The following is a 14,796-nucleotide window of genomic DNA, read 5'->3' on the forward strand; positions in this document are numbered from 1 at the left end:
ATTCTGATGGGCCAAATCAAATGTCCTTACTGCAACCTGGGGCACCAATCCTCTGACTTTCAACACAACACTAATATCCTTACAGTGTCATCACCCAGAAAGCTTTATTCCAGGATCCATCAAGAAATGACAAGTAAAATATTTACATTTTTTGGTCTTTTTATTCAACTGACTTTTGTTGTTTCAATCTTTCAAGTAAAACAATGTGGAATTACAAGGGAACATAAGGAATGTAACAAATTAGAAGAGACAAACAAAATAAAAATAAGACCATCACCACATTCTACCCCAAAACAAGTCTCTATCCCCAAAAATGGGACAAAGACTGCAACGTACTGCCAAGGTTCAGCTGAAACAAAAAGAAAAGAAAAATCTCAGAAGGTTCTTGCAGGAGTATTTCCATTTAATCTCGCCATAAAAAGGACAATTTTTAAGAAAAACAGATGACAATAGCGATTTACACTTTAGAGGTGTTTTCAATTTGGTTGCACTTCAACAAGGACACACCTCTTGTGGTTTAGGATGGAAATGTCTTTATTACACTTTAAACACTAAAAATGTTTGAAGCCCAAACTTCTTTACTTAACAAGGCATACAGGGATCCCCTCCCATGTGGATCAGCAGGCACTCTCACTTTGTCACACTGATTTGAGACTGTCTGACAATAAAATTTAATGAGAAGTAGACCATATTGACTAATACTTTGGAAAGAACGGTGAAAAAAAAAAATGTGGCTGCCTCTCATATCCGTACTGCCAGAAAGCAAATGACAAGCAGACTTTAAGATTCATCACAAGCTCAAGAGCTATACATACACATTGTGAGGTACCAGTAGAGAAGTAATTTGATTGAAAAGGATTAAAAAACTATCACAATGCACTCAAATGCCAGGGACATTATGTGAGATGTGCAAATGGAAAAATGCAGGCTGGACTTAAAAGTAATGGACAGAAAAAAAAAAAATACAAGACAAAGAGGTCTGAGCAAAGACTAACTCCAGCATAGTGCAGCAAAAATCACATTTACAGACCTGCTCTCTTCTTCATACCCTGGAAGAAACCACAGAATTTTCTTAATTTATCAACTGACTTGAAACAAACAATAGTCAACAGCTGGCAAACATTTTGTCACAACCCAACTGTTTAAAAACGTTATAACAATTGTACAATCCCACTCAATCTTCTGAATGTAGGATAAATGACTTTTTGCGATCCCCCCTGCAGCACAAGTAAACTCTGTATAAAGGGTACAACCTAAGTGACCCATCTTAACACATACTTCTTTTAGTATTCCAGTCTTTAAATGATTACAGTACATAGTGTGAACTACTAACAACTCTTGCCCCTTGCCCAGCTTTCCAAAGTCCTTGTGGTATGGTGAGGTACTGTCCTTATGATCTCATCACCAGGACTGCAATGCCACATTTGAATGGGTACCCTTTTTGCCCCATCTATCTGTATCTATGCTCCCTCTCCACACTGAAGATGGCTTAACTTGACATAGTTGAGAATGCACCAAAAGCAAGTTCAGCTTGTCACAAAGTGCAACAGACTCACAATTTGATCTCTCCTCGCCAACATTAAAGTATGGCAAGTTATACGATTGATCCCCGTTCGTAAAAACCAGTAAAACCTTTTCTCGTCACTGCATTTCTTTCGTTATTTCCACCAGCTTACAGTTCCATCTCATGTCCTGATCAAGTCTTGGAGTGCCGTTGTTGGGACGTGGAGGAGCGGGTGTTGCTGGCTGGAGTGCGAGCCTGGGCTGCTGCGAGTGCAGCTACACTCCGAAGCACCCTATCAGGAGTTCCCTCACTAGATCCAGCGCTCCGCTCTGGCTTCTCGTGCTTCTGCCTCTCTCTCCTGCTTTCACGACCTCTGCTCTCTCCAGTCTTTTTCTGCCTGCTTTTGCCTCTCTCTGTGTCACTGCTCGAGGAAGGAGCTCTTGAGCGAGAGCGCGGTGGCCCAGTGCTCCGTGAGCTCAGGCTACGAGTGCACTGGCTACTGTTACTGCTGCTCCGGCTCCTACTGCTGCCTGCCCCTCTTTCACTGCTTATGCTACTGCAGGCACTGTGGCCTCTTGAAGACCTTGTTTCTTTGTTTTCATCCTCTACTTCATCCTTGTGGTCAGCAGTTTTTTTCTTTTCCTCTTTTTTGGCCCTCTTGTTTTCAGCCCTCTTATTTTCAGCTTCCAAAGGAGGCACAAGGTTGCCTGGCCGCTGCCGTGTGGAGCGGGCAGCAGAAAGATTTGTTGCAGTGATCGACTGTGAAGGATCTGACGAACGAGTAGGAGTTTGCTGACCACTACCTGTTTTATTATTACCTGAAATTGTCCTTGGGGAGTCCTGTCCTGGCTTGCCCTTAGGCCTACTGCTTTTTTCAGATGCCTGTTGCTGCCCAACAGCCTTACCCTTGGAGCTAGGACTTGGTGTATCTGGTCCCCTTCCTCTCATAGCCAAGAGCTTAGCAGCAGCATTGAGGGCCGAGCAACGTTTGCCCAGTACCTCAGGCTCAGGGGAGGTTGGAGTTATCAGTTGTGAAGCAGGTTGGGAGCCTGTAGATTTACGGGTTACCCTAACTGGAGTTGCTCCTCTAGACTCCTCCTCTTTGTTGGCCTGATGACTCTTCTTGTCTGACCGCCTACTACCTCTCTCATCACCTTTGTCATTCCTGTTCTCCTTCTCCAAAGTTTTTTGTAATGAGCGAGTAAGGCGTCTCTTTGGGCTAGAGGAGTCCTCAGAGTCTGAGGAAGAGGTGGAGGAGTTGGAACGCTGTCTTCTTGCAGGTGTCACTGGCTCCTTATCAGCCCCTCTGTCTGTGCTCTCTTTTTCTGAGTCTGTCTCCACACGTTTTCTCTTTGCAGGCATCCTACTCTCCCCAGCCTTTTTTGACCGAGATGAGCGTGTCCCACAGGAAGAAACAGAGGACGGAGAGGAGGACCGGACAGATTCTTGACTGCTTTGTCTGCTAATGCTTCTTTTCTTGCCTGAGGCTCTGCTTTCTTGTTCTTCTGTCAGACTCTCTTCTTCTACTGGCTTCTCAGCTGCATCCTTCTCAGGTGCAGATTTAACTTCTGAGGATGCAGGTAGCGATACATCAGACATTTGATCCTTTGGCAAATTCTCCACCCTCCTCCTTTTGACCTGAGTATCATCTTCATTTACTTGCTCAGGATTTCCAGAGGGTTCCACCTCCATTTTCTCTGTACTTTCAATTATGCCATCCCCTTGTGATACATCTGAGCCTTGCTGATTCTCAGTTGCAGGTTGCTCTGCAGGGGACAGAGGCCTTTGTGTGGTTCTCTCACTGGAAACCAGTGAAGGCTGAGGAGGATTAGCTGTCCTTTGGTTGGGTGATGCTGGGGAAGATGCAGGGGCTAGAGTTAATTGTCTTGAATGTGTAGGAGCTGTTTTTGTTTCTTCAGGCTTAGGTTGAGATTGAGAAGGAGCATTAGGATTAGGTGTCAGTTGTTGTTGTGTTTGTGGTACATTAGGTTCAAGAGAAGGCTCAGTCAAGCCACACTCTGGTAGTGGCTGAGGGGAGCCAGGGCTCAAAACAGGTTCAGATGAGAGCTCATGTGATAGTTGTGCAGATGGAGGGGAAGACTGTGGAGATGTTCTAGTTACAGTGGGACTATGAGATACTTCTTGAGGGCTTGCAGTTGCTACCTTACTATCAGGAGAAGGCTGTGACACCAATTCAGTAGATGTAGTTGACACTTGTAGAGGAGTTGTACTCTTATTAGATTTTAGTGATGACTCTGAAGTAGCATTGTTGCTTGCTATAGCTGACAGCTGTGAAGAAGTGGTTACTTGACTGCTTTGAGAAACAGAGGATGGAGATGAAACTGAAGGAGCTTGGGCTAGTACAGGGGCAGAGCTAGCACTAGTCTCACTTGGGATAGCAGCAGGGTACAGTGAAGGTGAAGGTTTTGTGTTGGTCTGACTAACATTAGCTGTAGGAATGGCTTTTGGAAGGGCTGCAGTTGACATGGTTAGAGAGTTAGAGTGTGGAGCTGTAGTTACTAGGCTGGCGTGTTCAGCCTTCACTGAGATTTCTGAAGTGTCTGTTAGCTTTATCTGAGATTCAATAGGTGTTGGAGATGGAGGAATGTGTGTAGTAGACTGAGTGGTTTGAGAGTCTGTTTTAGGAGGTGGGGTGAATTCAGAAGATGCAGAAGGGACATCAGCTGAAGAGCTTACTCCTGAGCACTCAGGAACAGAGGGCAAAATTAAAGGTTCAATACTGGAACTGGGCAAGTTAAGGTTTAGAGAGGAAAGGTTTTCCTGTGAAAGACTTTCAGATAATGCTGCAAGACAATTTTCCTCTTGTCCAGATTTACCAGTTGGTGCAATATTTGTGCTGGAATCTTTGCGAGGGCGGCCCCTCTTTCGTTTTGGTGAGAGGGGTGGACTCTGTTCTTCACTCCTTGATTCCTGGACCTCCACTGTCTCCTGTTCTGTGAGTTCTGGTGGTTTAGATGCAGTTTTGGGGGGTCTACCCCGTTTACGCTTCACAGACACAGAATTAGTAGCATTGGGATCAGAAGCAACAGAGAGACTGGTAGTGCTTTCCTTAGACAAATTAGGGTCCTGTTTCTTTGGTGACAGAGCAGTGCGTCTGTCTATCCCTCTGCCTTTACCTGCATACTGTTCTCCTAACTGAGCAGCCATACGAGACTCTGTCTCCAGGCGCCGGCGCACTGGTAAGTTGCGAAGGACAGGCATATCTGGTGAATGTGTAGGAGAGTAAGGTTGGTAACCTCTCCCTGGACTTGAAAGTGATGAGGATGGTGAGACCTGGTCCTGCCCTTGCTGCTGAGAAGGAGATGTGGAAGGTGATTTAGGAAGAGGCTTATCTTTCAGAGACTGACTTGCTTGATCAGGACAGTGGGAGGCTGGAGAGTGGGAGGCTGTGTCTTGTGCTGACTCAGAGTGCTCCATCTCTTCTGATGAACCTTCAGTCTGTACTCCACCACTTCCACTCGTTCCCCTCTTTCTCCGCCTTGGCTCCTTCTCTTCAACTACAGTAACCAGGCGGCCAGGAAGCTTTCTAAGGACCTTAGCAGACGGGGAATCTTCTGGAAGGCCCTTGAGGACCTCTCCATCAGCAGTTTGCCGCTTGCGTGGTGAACGTGGGTGAGGAGACGCCAATGAAGGAAAGAGTGAGGGTTGGTTATCCTGCTCAGGCTGATGTTCTGGAGAGCAGATGGAGTCCGAAGATACAGATGCCCCCCTCTCTCTCTCTTTTACACCCTGCTGAGAAGTATCTGACTGTGCCTCCACTCCATGCTCATCACCTGCTTCTCTGTGTGCTGTTGTCAGTGTAGACATGTGTCCACTTGAGCTTCTATCTACTGATGGAGGGGCAGCTGCTGAAGGCACTGAACCAGATGGAGAGGGGGGTTGGTGATGTGGGGATGGTGCCAGTTTGGATTTGGAGACTAAATCTTGTGACGGAGATTGTGTTTCTGAATCAGAGGGGTGCTGATCAGTTTGGGGTTTCTCATTATCTGCCTGGGTGGGAGCTGGGGAGGCCACGTGTTCTTTGGTTGCTCCTCTCCCCCGCGCACTACTACGGAGTCTTTCAGGCACTTCTCTGGGCTGGGGAGACTTGAGGCTCGAGCTAGACCCAGAGGAACGGTTCCCGCTATGCTCAGAGATCAGCGTCTCCCCCCTCTTCCCTCTCTCTCTGTCTGGCGATGGATGTGTTGAAGACACATCATCATCCGTTTTAGCAGGTGTTCCTCTCAGCCTACCACTGACCCTCGTAGATGGAGCACCTTTCTCTTTGTGTTTGCGTGTGCGGCGAGCTGGAGGGTGCTCCTCAGGACTGGGTGGTGTGGAGTCCTCTTCATCATTATCAGATGACTGATGCAGTTTCAGACCTTCCTCCTTTGCTTGATCTAGTCCTTTCCTTGCAGCTTCAACTTGCTCCTGTTGCCAGAACAAAAAAGTATCATTCGAGCACACATCTTTAAAAAATATATGTAACATTATTAACTTGATCAATGTTATTACAATTATGTTCATTATGTCCTTATCTGAGATTAGTACAGTTGACAGAATTTCTAGTTCCAGTTAACAAAAGTTTACCTCTGCCTGTTTCAGTTCTTCTTTGCAAATATCCTCAAGAGATGCCTCCAGGAAATTCATGGCATATCGCTCTATGGGAGTAAGCTATTTGAGAGGAAAAACAGCATACACAAAGGATATGAAGAAACAAATTGTAAAGAAAGACTGATCATTTTATAAAGACAAATTAGTACCTGTTCAACTAGAGCTGCAATTTCCTGCTCCGCCTTGGAAAGCTCCTCTTCTTCCTGGTCTCTGCTCTCACCATCATCCAAAGGAATATTTTCATTAAATTCTGCTAGCTCAGCTACCTGCTCTGCTTTGGCCTGGGAAGCTGCTACTATGTCCTCCTCATCCTCAGCACGACACAAGGCCTAGTATGAAGGGTAAAGTTTGTCGTTTTGTTTAATCAGTTTCAACTAAAATAGCAATCAATCTTAGTGTTTTGAGAAAAGGATGACTTACCTGCTCTAAAATGTTGGTTTGTTGTTTATTGATGGCCTCCTCATCATCTGATGGAGGTACACTTGATTCAGCCTCCTTCTTCTCTCCCTCAGACACATCAAACAACTCTCTGATAGTTTGCTGTAAAAAAGAGATAGGATACCACTTTACATTAACCATCTCAATTAATATTATTATGGTAATAAATAAAAAGAACAGGGACAAAAAAAATAGAATTAAATAAATAAATAAATAAATAAAACTGTACCTGTTTAAAAAAGGCAGTGGTGAAATTCCCCCCTTCAATTGCCATATCTCCCAACATCCTCTTCTGGTTGGCTTTTTTCAGGATGTTTTCCTCCACAGTCCGTTCACTGATCAGCCTAAAGATATTTTGACAGTGAAATGATGAAGTACAAACAATCTAGTGATCCACATAGGCATCTGTTTAAGCTAATAAACTGTCCACGCTAAAGGAGCTTATTATAAATATCTAGAATTATAGCCAGCACCTGTAGATGTGAACATCTCTAGTTTGCCCAATACGGTGGCAGCGGTCTTGGGCCTGGGCATCCATGGTGGGATTCCAGTCACTATCATAGAATACTACAGTGTCAGCCCCTGTCAAATTTACCCCCACACCACCACTACGGGTGGACAAGATAAAACAGAAGATGCGTCGGTCTGCATTAAAGCGCTCCATCAAGGCCTAAGAGGTAGAGAAAATATCAAAGTATTACCAAAAATAAACTTTAAATGACCTGAAGGTTTAATTTTGCTAATAAGAGACACAAATCATGCAGTGCTCCAGATGAGTATACTCACCTGTCTCTGCTCCACTCGTGTGCTGCCATCTAGCCGTAAGTAAATGTGTCCATGGTAATTGAGGAACTGCTCTAGTACATCCAGCATGCGAGTCATCTGAGTAAATATGAGCACTCTATGACCTTCAGTCTTCAGTTTCCGCAGCAGAAGATGGAGGGTCTGCAACTTACCTAAACACAAACAAAAATAAACCATTAGAGCATTTCAGATGTCACACTGGGATCCAAGCAATATAGAGTATTAGTAAAAAATTCAAATATAAACCTGTGTAATACTGCACATTACTTAAAATGTGTTAAACATTCCGGTAATGTAATTAAGGTGCAAATAGTTATGTGAGCTAGGAAAATAAGAATAATGGGACACTCACCACAGTCGTACTGGATAAGTCTCAGGTCAGGAAATTGGGTTCGCATACTGCGCTGGATACGGTGCAGAGTATTCATGAGAGGAGAAAAGCGGGCAGAAAGCATAGAGGAAAAAAGAGCTTGCTGGTGGCTGAGAGAAGGAGGAGGGTGGCAGCAGTGCATGGTGATGGGCTTGGCCTCCACTGGAGGAATGACAAACGTGAACCTATGGGGCATTAGGGACATTAGTTAAACAATAACTTGAACACAAAAACAGATATGTAACAGATGCTTCAGTATCACTTCAAAGGACTGGAGGCATACCTGTCTATGACTTCAGACAGCAACTGAAGCCTATCTTCATAATTATGAATGGATTCCCGGAGAGTTTTGCTCTGGTCCACGTTGTCACTCACACACTGTGACTGAGCAGCAAGACAAGAACTGTATCCGGAGTGGTTCCACATGTTAATAACAGGGCGGGCAGGGGTGGGACTGGGGCCTGGGAGGAAGGTGAGAAAGTCCAAAACCTCTCGCCCATACACCGGTTTAGCATTGCAATGCAGTTCATTGACTCGAATAATTTGAGAGATCCGGGCATCTCTCTGGGTCTTACGCCGGTCCGCAAGCCATGACTATTAGAACAGGAAAACAACAAATCGCAATAAATCAGGGTGAGAAAGAAAGAAATTGTTTTCAATTCGTGCCATCTATAACATTTTAATTCATACCATGTAGAAAGGGGATCGTGGTGGAGGTGGAGGCTGGACTCGAGCACGCTGAGATACAGGTGTACTGCTCTGTGACGAGGATGTAGGCTTATGATTGCTCATTCGCAGGGTGACATCACTACTGCTCTCCTCACGCCCTAATGAAGCATTCACCTTAGCTACAGCAGAAAAAGGAATCAACATCAGCATGTGTTTTTCTCTCCCAATTTTCTCCCCAATTTTGCAATATCCAATTCTACCACCTAGTTAGGACTCCCCCAATCTCACAATACCGGCAGCACTAGTAGGATGAAGGCAAAAGCAAACTTCCTCAGAGTCACGCGAAGCCAGCCAGTGTATCTTTTCGAACTACTGCTAGGGCAACGTCACTGGACAGCTGAATGTGCTTGGAGGAGAACACTAACCGCCAGTTGCGTTACGTCAACTTACAAACGCATGCACTGAGTAATGGGGTAAGGAGGGCTATCCTACCCACCCAGAGAGAGCGAAGCCAACTGTGCTCTCTTGGACTCCCAGCCACTTACGGCTGTGGCATCATCAGGGAATAACTTGCGATATCCAGATGATCAGGCCAACGCTTTAACAGCTGCACCACTCGGGAGCCCCATGTAAGTGCTTTCGCTTAACATAGCATGTGTACTTCGAACATCATGAACAATCCAGTAGAACTGTATTATATGATCTACTTAATGATGTGGACGTATTATGTATAATATCTAGTTTCTGCTCACCTAGCCCTGTGCTTGATGATGATCCCTGTACCACCTTGAGCACGGGGCGGGTGGATGGAGGTTGGCTAGGGCCCGAGGTAGGAGCTCGAGGTGGTGCAGCATAAACAGGAGACCGATGGGGAGGCTGCTGAGGAGTAGGTGGTCGGAGAGCAGGGCTTGGGGTACCATGTGGGTGAAGCAAGACAGACTGAGGGGGGGCAACACGAGGGGATGGGGGCACAGCCAGAGTGGGAACCTGCCCACCCTCTTTGCCTGCTGCCTGGCGCACAACAATCTTAACAATTCCTGGTCCGCTTACCATTGTTGAAGGTACTGCACAAGAGAATGGAAAACACAGGTTAACATATATTCTGTATACTAATCTGAGCTTATATTCAAAAAAGTGCCTCTGGACTGGGCACCATACTATGGCTTACAGTAGCAGAGCTAACGCAAATCACTACAGCTCAGGATTTCGTGATCGCTTTTCCAACAGAATCTAAACCTAATGTTTTAGAACGCATGCTAAATTCCTAAGGCATTTATATTTTGTCTAAATCCCACTCAGTGAGGCCTATAGGTGATACAAAAACAACACGTCTTGAACCGCTTAGCACAGCTTACCTACACCAAACATAAAAGCAAGAGCATAGGGAATCATTTCCTGTATTCTGCAAATTCATACTACGTAACTCTAAAAAGAGCTTCCAAAAAGGATCCTCTGTCCAGTTAGATCGAGAGGGTTGAACTAAAAAAAGCTTCCCTGCAACTTATCACTCATCACAATATTATTCTTGTGTGTCCCTTTAGTATTTATTACAACTTATCACAACAGCTTGGTTATTATAAGATCTGTTGTTTTTACACCACTTACAACAAAATCCAAACAACCAATACCACACTACTCATGTCTTGCTCTGCAACAGGTAGGCTGGTACCCAGGCTACAGTACTGTAGCCATCATCATGAGAATGATTATGAGGATGAACTCAAGGACAGCACCAGTACCTTGAGCAGCAGTGAGGGGTACTGCTAGTCCAGAGCAGGTTGGGGTTGTGCTGCCTGGGCTGGGATTTGCTGAGCTGCTACCTGACTGACTAACTGTATGGAGGACTGCCACCTGAGCTGGCTGACTAATAAGGTGGTGCTGCCCACCGCTGGATACCAGATGCATTACATTTCCTAAAGGACACACAACCACAGGAGAAAGTGTTAGGCCATAGACTACACCAACACTTAAGACAGACTACAGGCGTGCAGGAACATAAACCTACTCTGGGCAGTTCATGCAAGAAATGGGCCCAAATTTTTTGACCAAGGACTGCACTCACCTTGAATGGGACGTGGCTGGGGCACAGGCACTTGGTGTAGTGGGGCGCCAGAGAGGGTGAGTTTGTTGCCTTGCAGCTGGAAGGTGACTGGTTTACTGCCCTGACTGGACGACACTGGACGGCCAGCTAAAGAGGCCAGTTGGGCAATACTGACCACCTCTCCAGCTGTGCGTAAAGCAGAGAAAGTAAAAATGAAAATCTATTTTTGGGTGGGGAAAAAAAAATGCAGGCGCATGTTCAGAACAAGACTCCCGATTCATAGTGAGGTGAACTTACATGGTAATCTTGCCTGCATATCAGGGCTTAGAAGGACTCTCTGTGTCATGACGTTGCTGGGGGATTGAGGGGAAGCCGACACTGTCTGGGTGCTGGAGGGTGCTGAGGGCCGAACAGCCATGACTGGTTGGGGAGCGCTGGGCCTGACTGCAGCCCCAGTGGAGGATCCGCTTGGACACACAGGAGCTCGTGCAGCAGCAACAGGAGTGACTGGACACACTGAAATCCACACAGTTGAGAGTGAGGGAGGAAAGAAGAAGCGCAAGAATGATGTGTGCTTCTTGATTTTCTCTCTCTCTAATTGGAGCACATGCAATAACTGATTGTTACAGCTGTCCAGACTGCCAGACCTTTCATATACAAAGAACTAGTTGCTGAGAACCCCAGGCTGACCTTGTGGTGCTGATGGTACAGGAGCCTGAGTGGGCGTGACTTCTGTTATTAGAGGGGGCCGTGGAGGCTGGACAGCAGTAGAGACAGGACATGAGGGCCGTGGGCTGTTCGTAGTTGATGATGAACGTCCTTCAGACTTGGGAAGTGGTTGGAACATCCTTTACGTGATATATTTAACCATGTTGTTAATGGACGATAAGTTGACCAGGAACAATGATACATTAACTCAAAGGATTCTGGTTTAATCAATAATCAACCTTGAATCTCTTACCTGTTCACCTTCATGCGCACAGGTTTGGGTCTGGGTGGAGGCTCAGGGGACTCCATGATCTCCTGAATCAGCTGGTGATTCACTTTCCTGCGAGGAAGGTAAATGTCTGCTTGGTATCGTGACATGCGTCCCTCCAGACCAACCAGGTCAAACACTGAGAGTTCACAGCGCTATGAGAAAAGAGGGACAAAAGGAATAAACATTCCAAGGCAAAGAAATGGACAATAAAACATGCACGCCAGCAAACAATGGAGGGCAGCACAAAGTGCATTGATTTCACATAATTTCACCATATTCAACGTATCATAAAAAGGATATTAGGTAGTGCACACAGCTTGATTGAAAAACAAACACTCACCTGGAAAGGCAAGGTCTCTAAGGTGTGCAGGACCAGGGAGGCAGTGGAGTAGATGATGGGCTCAGTGATAAAGGGGGACTGGATGGGCCGTGGGTCAAACAGGTTGGGGTGGTTACATACTTTACGCAGTTGCATCAAGATGTTGATCACGGACATGAAGTGGCCACTGGCCAGAGTCTCCCTCGTACTAGTGAATAAAATAAGCAATACAAGAAAAAGGAGAGAAAGAGAGAGAGAGAGAGAGAGAGAGAGAGAAGAATACATAAAATAAAAAATAAATAAATTTAAAACACCACAACAACAATAGTAAACTGTGGCTCTATGATCTTTTACAAACATTACCCATCAGGACATTCCAACAAGATAATATATAATATTTATTTGATTATCACTATAAATATTTTTATCAGTATAAATCAAATTCTTGCTTTCCACAAGCTGTCATTACCACCTATATAATATTCTAGTCGCTAGACACTCACGATGCCTGTGCCATGAAATCATCATAGAGGAAGCGCTGTCTTTTGGAGAGGCGACAACGCACAACATGCTCATACTTCTTGGGCATTTGTTTCTCCACATCTGCTTTAATACGCCGCAGGAGGAAAGGCCTCAGTACCTAAAACAAGGGATGCATTGAGTGTGAAGAAGAATGCAGTGAAGAATGATGGTGGAGAGCAATCTTTTGTCTGTCTGTATGCAGTAAAGAATCAATATAGTTGCATAAGTACAAACTGAATTCCAAAAACATTAAGACAGTAGGTACAATAAAAATACAGACAGACAGCAGTGACTTGTAAATCTTTTTTGACTTGCATCAACTGAAAACAGTACAAAGACAAGACAGTGCTTCTACAAATTAAATTAACAATCTTGTACATACATGCTTATCCTAAATTTGATGCCAGCAATATGTTCCAAAAAAGTTGGGATGGGCCTTTTTATACAGAGCCCCAGAGATTATTTTAAGGGAATGTTTTGCAATTCGTACACTTTTTCTTTTATTCACGGCCACGATTTCTTAATTTGTTCCCACAATTGAAAGTTCATTCTCCAATAGGGGCGCAACGATTATTCGACTTAGTTGACTATGAGTTAATCAACGAGCAAAATTGGTTGGCAACTAATTTAATAGTCAATTAGTTGGTGGCATCATTACGCATCTTTCTGGTGCTCACTAGAAATGTTTTGACATTACCACTTATTGGAGGGTTGACAAAAGCGTGATGGCAGCCTCAATAAAAAAAATCCTCAAAAGTGTGGGAGCATTTCACGCTAAACTCTGACAAAAAGGTTGTCAGTTGTGCTATTTATAAAGCCGACCTTAGCTCAGAAGCACATCCTCCATGTTGGAGCACCTGAAGAGGAAACACGTCAGCTCACTGGATAAAGAAGACTCATCTCAGTAAGAAGATTCATCGAAGTTTGCTAGCTAGCTAGCTATTGTTTAAAGCTGTCCTACTTCATGTTATGAGCTGTAGTATTTCTATCTGGAAATGCATGTTCTCTAAAATCGTTATCAGGGTTGGAACAGAGAAGCAAGTAACTATTATTCACAACGACCCTGTTCACATTCCACATAGTAGTTTTAGACATTGCATCGTCGTCTTAACATCGAGGCTACAGATGCATTCAAATTCGGTGAACGTTTGCAAACAATTGCAGTTTTGTTCTCCACGAATGTTTGCGACCACTCGCAAAAAGTTTCACAGATATATAACAGGTAGTTCTATGCGAAAATACAGAGCAGCTGGACGAAGTGTTGAAATGAAATGTTTACACAAAATCGTTCAAATAAAACTAGAGAACAAGTTTGCCACAAACGTTTGCCACTTTCCCATCCACTCCATTAGAGCGCATCTTCTCTGCAGTGGGGAATATCTGCTCTCGGAGGACAGCGAGACTCTCATAAGAGCACAGAGAGATGCTGACTTTCCTGTTTTAATAAAAACCTGTGATTGTAGTATTTAGTTGCAACAGAATGTAGACAGACAGCAGAATGCACAAAGCACAGACTGCACTGTTTAAATTTAAAATCTAAATTTAGATTGATTTTTTTATTTACATGATTAACTAATTTACTTTTGTTATATTTTATTGCTGCTACTTTGCACATCCTTGATTTAAAATTGACAAGAAAAAGATACTGAAGTTTTATTTATCTTTTGTATTAGCAGGAGAGCTCATTAAAACAGTGAATTTTTGAATTTGTCATTGTTAGTTAGCAAATGCATAAAACTAAATTTATAAAAAAAAATAAATAAATAAAACTTCAAGGTAAATTTAAAAGCTGATTCCTTTCAATAATCAATAGATTATTAGACTATCGCAAGGAAAGCTACAATGTCCTCATAACACCTCCACTGTTAACTGTGAAAACGATTTAAGAAATCATGGCCACAAAAAAAAAAAAGTGCGCACAAAAATTGCAAAACATTCCATCAAAATAACTTTTATTTTTACCCACGTCCTCTACAGGGATCTGTATGTTTACCACTGTGTTACATCACCCTTCCATTTAATAAGATTAAGTAATTTGTTGGGAACAGAGGACACCAACTGTGGTAGTTCAGAAATTTTCCCCCACTCTTGTTTGATGTAACACTTCAGCTGTTTACCAGTTTCGGGTCTCTGTTGTTGTATTCTGCACTTCACAATGCACCAAATATTTTCAACAGGAGACAGGTTATAGCACCTGCACTCTCGTACTACGAAGTCACGTTGTTATACCACATGCAGTATGTAGCTTGGCACTGTCCTGCTAAAACAAGCAGGGACGTTCTTGAAAGACACCATTTAGATGGGAGCATATATTGCTCCCTAATCTTCAGCAATAAATGGTGCCTTCACAGATGTGCAAGTACCAATGCCATCGCAACTAAAACACCCCCAGATCATTATGGATGCCGGCTTTTGAACTTGGCGTCGGTAACAATTTGGATGGTTCTTTTCTTTTTTGGTCCGGAGAACGCGACACCTATTATTTCCAAAAACAAAGGTGGACTTGTCAGACCACATCTTTTGGCAAAGTGACGTG

At 44.1% G+C, this 14,796-nt stretch overlaps 1 protein-coding gene across 4 annotated transcripts in view; it reads right to left on the reverse strand.

Moving 5' to 3' along the window:
• Nucleotides 1-141: 141 nt before the first annotated feature.
• LOC118809474 (Snf2-related CREBBP activator protein) overlaps nt 142-14,796 on the reverse strand; it is a 28,591-nt gene continuing 13,936 nt past the window's right edge. For 3 of the 4 annotated variants that reach the window (XM_036572825.1, XM_036572828.1, XM_036572827.1), the window contains 18 exons: nt 12,242-12,378; nt 11,760-11,946; nt 11,402-11,571; nt 11,131-11,288; nt 10,738-10,956; nt 10,462-10,626; nt 10,139-10,312; nt 9,152-9,463; nt 8,421-8,578; nt 8,014-8,324; nt 7,713-7,915; nt 7,343-7,512; nt 7,030-7,226; nt 6,786-6,900; nt 6,539-6,658; nt 6,268-6,447; nt 6,095-6,178; nt 142-5,935 (listed from right to left, as the gene is read on the reverse strand). In XM_036572825.1, the coding sequence (XP_036428718.1) occupies nt 1,697-5,935; nt 6,095-6,178; nt 6,268-6,447; nt 6,539-6,658; nt 6,786-6,900; nt 7,030-7,226; nt 7,343-7,512; nt 7,713-7,915; nt 8,014-8,324; nt 8,421-8,578; nt 9,152-9,463; nt 10,139-10,312; nt 10,462-10,626; nt 10,738-10,956; nt 11,131-11,288; nt 11,402-11,571; nt 11,760-11,946; nt 12,242-12,378 (7,299 nt within the window). In that variant the 3' untranslated portion in view covers nt 142-1,696. The remainder of the gene's footprint in view (nt 5,936-6,094; nt 6,179-6,267; nt 6,448-6,538; nt 6,659-6,785; nt 6,901-7,029; nt 7,227-7,342; nt 7,513-7,712; nt 7,916-8,013; nt 8,325-8,420; nt 8,579-9,151; nt 9,464-10,138; nt 10,313-10,461; nt 10,627-10,737; nt 10,957-11,130; nt 11,289-11,401; nt 11,572-11,759; nt 11,947-12,241; nt 12,379-14,796) is intronic. The other variant, XM_036572829.1, reaches the window with a different exon arrangement.

Source organism: Colossoma macropomum, unplaced genomic scaffold (genome assembly GCF_904425465.1).
Source record: "Colossoma macropomum unplaced genomic scaffold, Colossoma_macropomum, whole genome shotgun sequence".
NCBI lineage: Eukaryota > Metazoa > Chordata > Actinopteri > Characiformes > Serrasalmidae > Colossoma > Colossoma macropomum.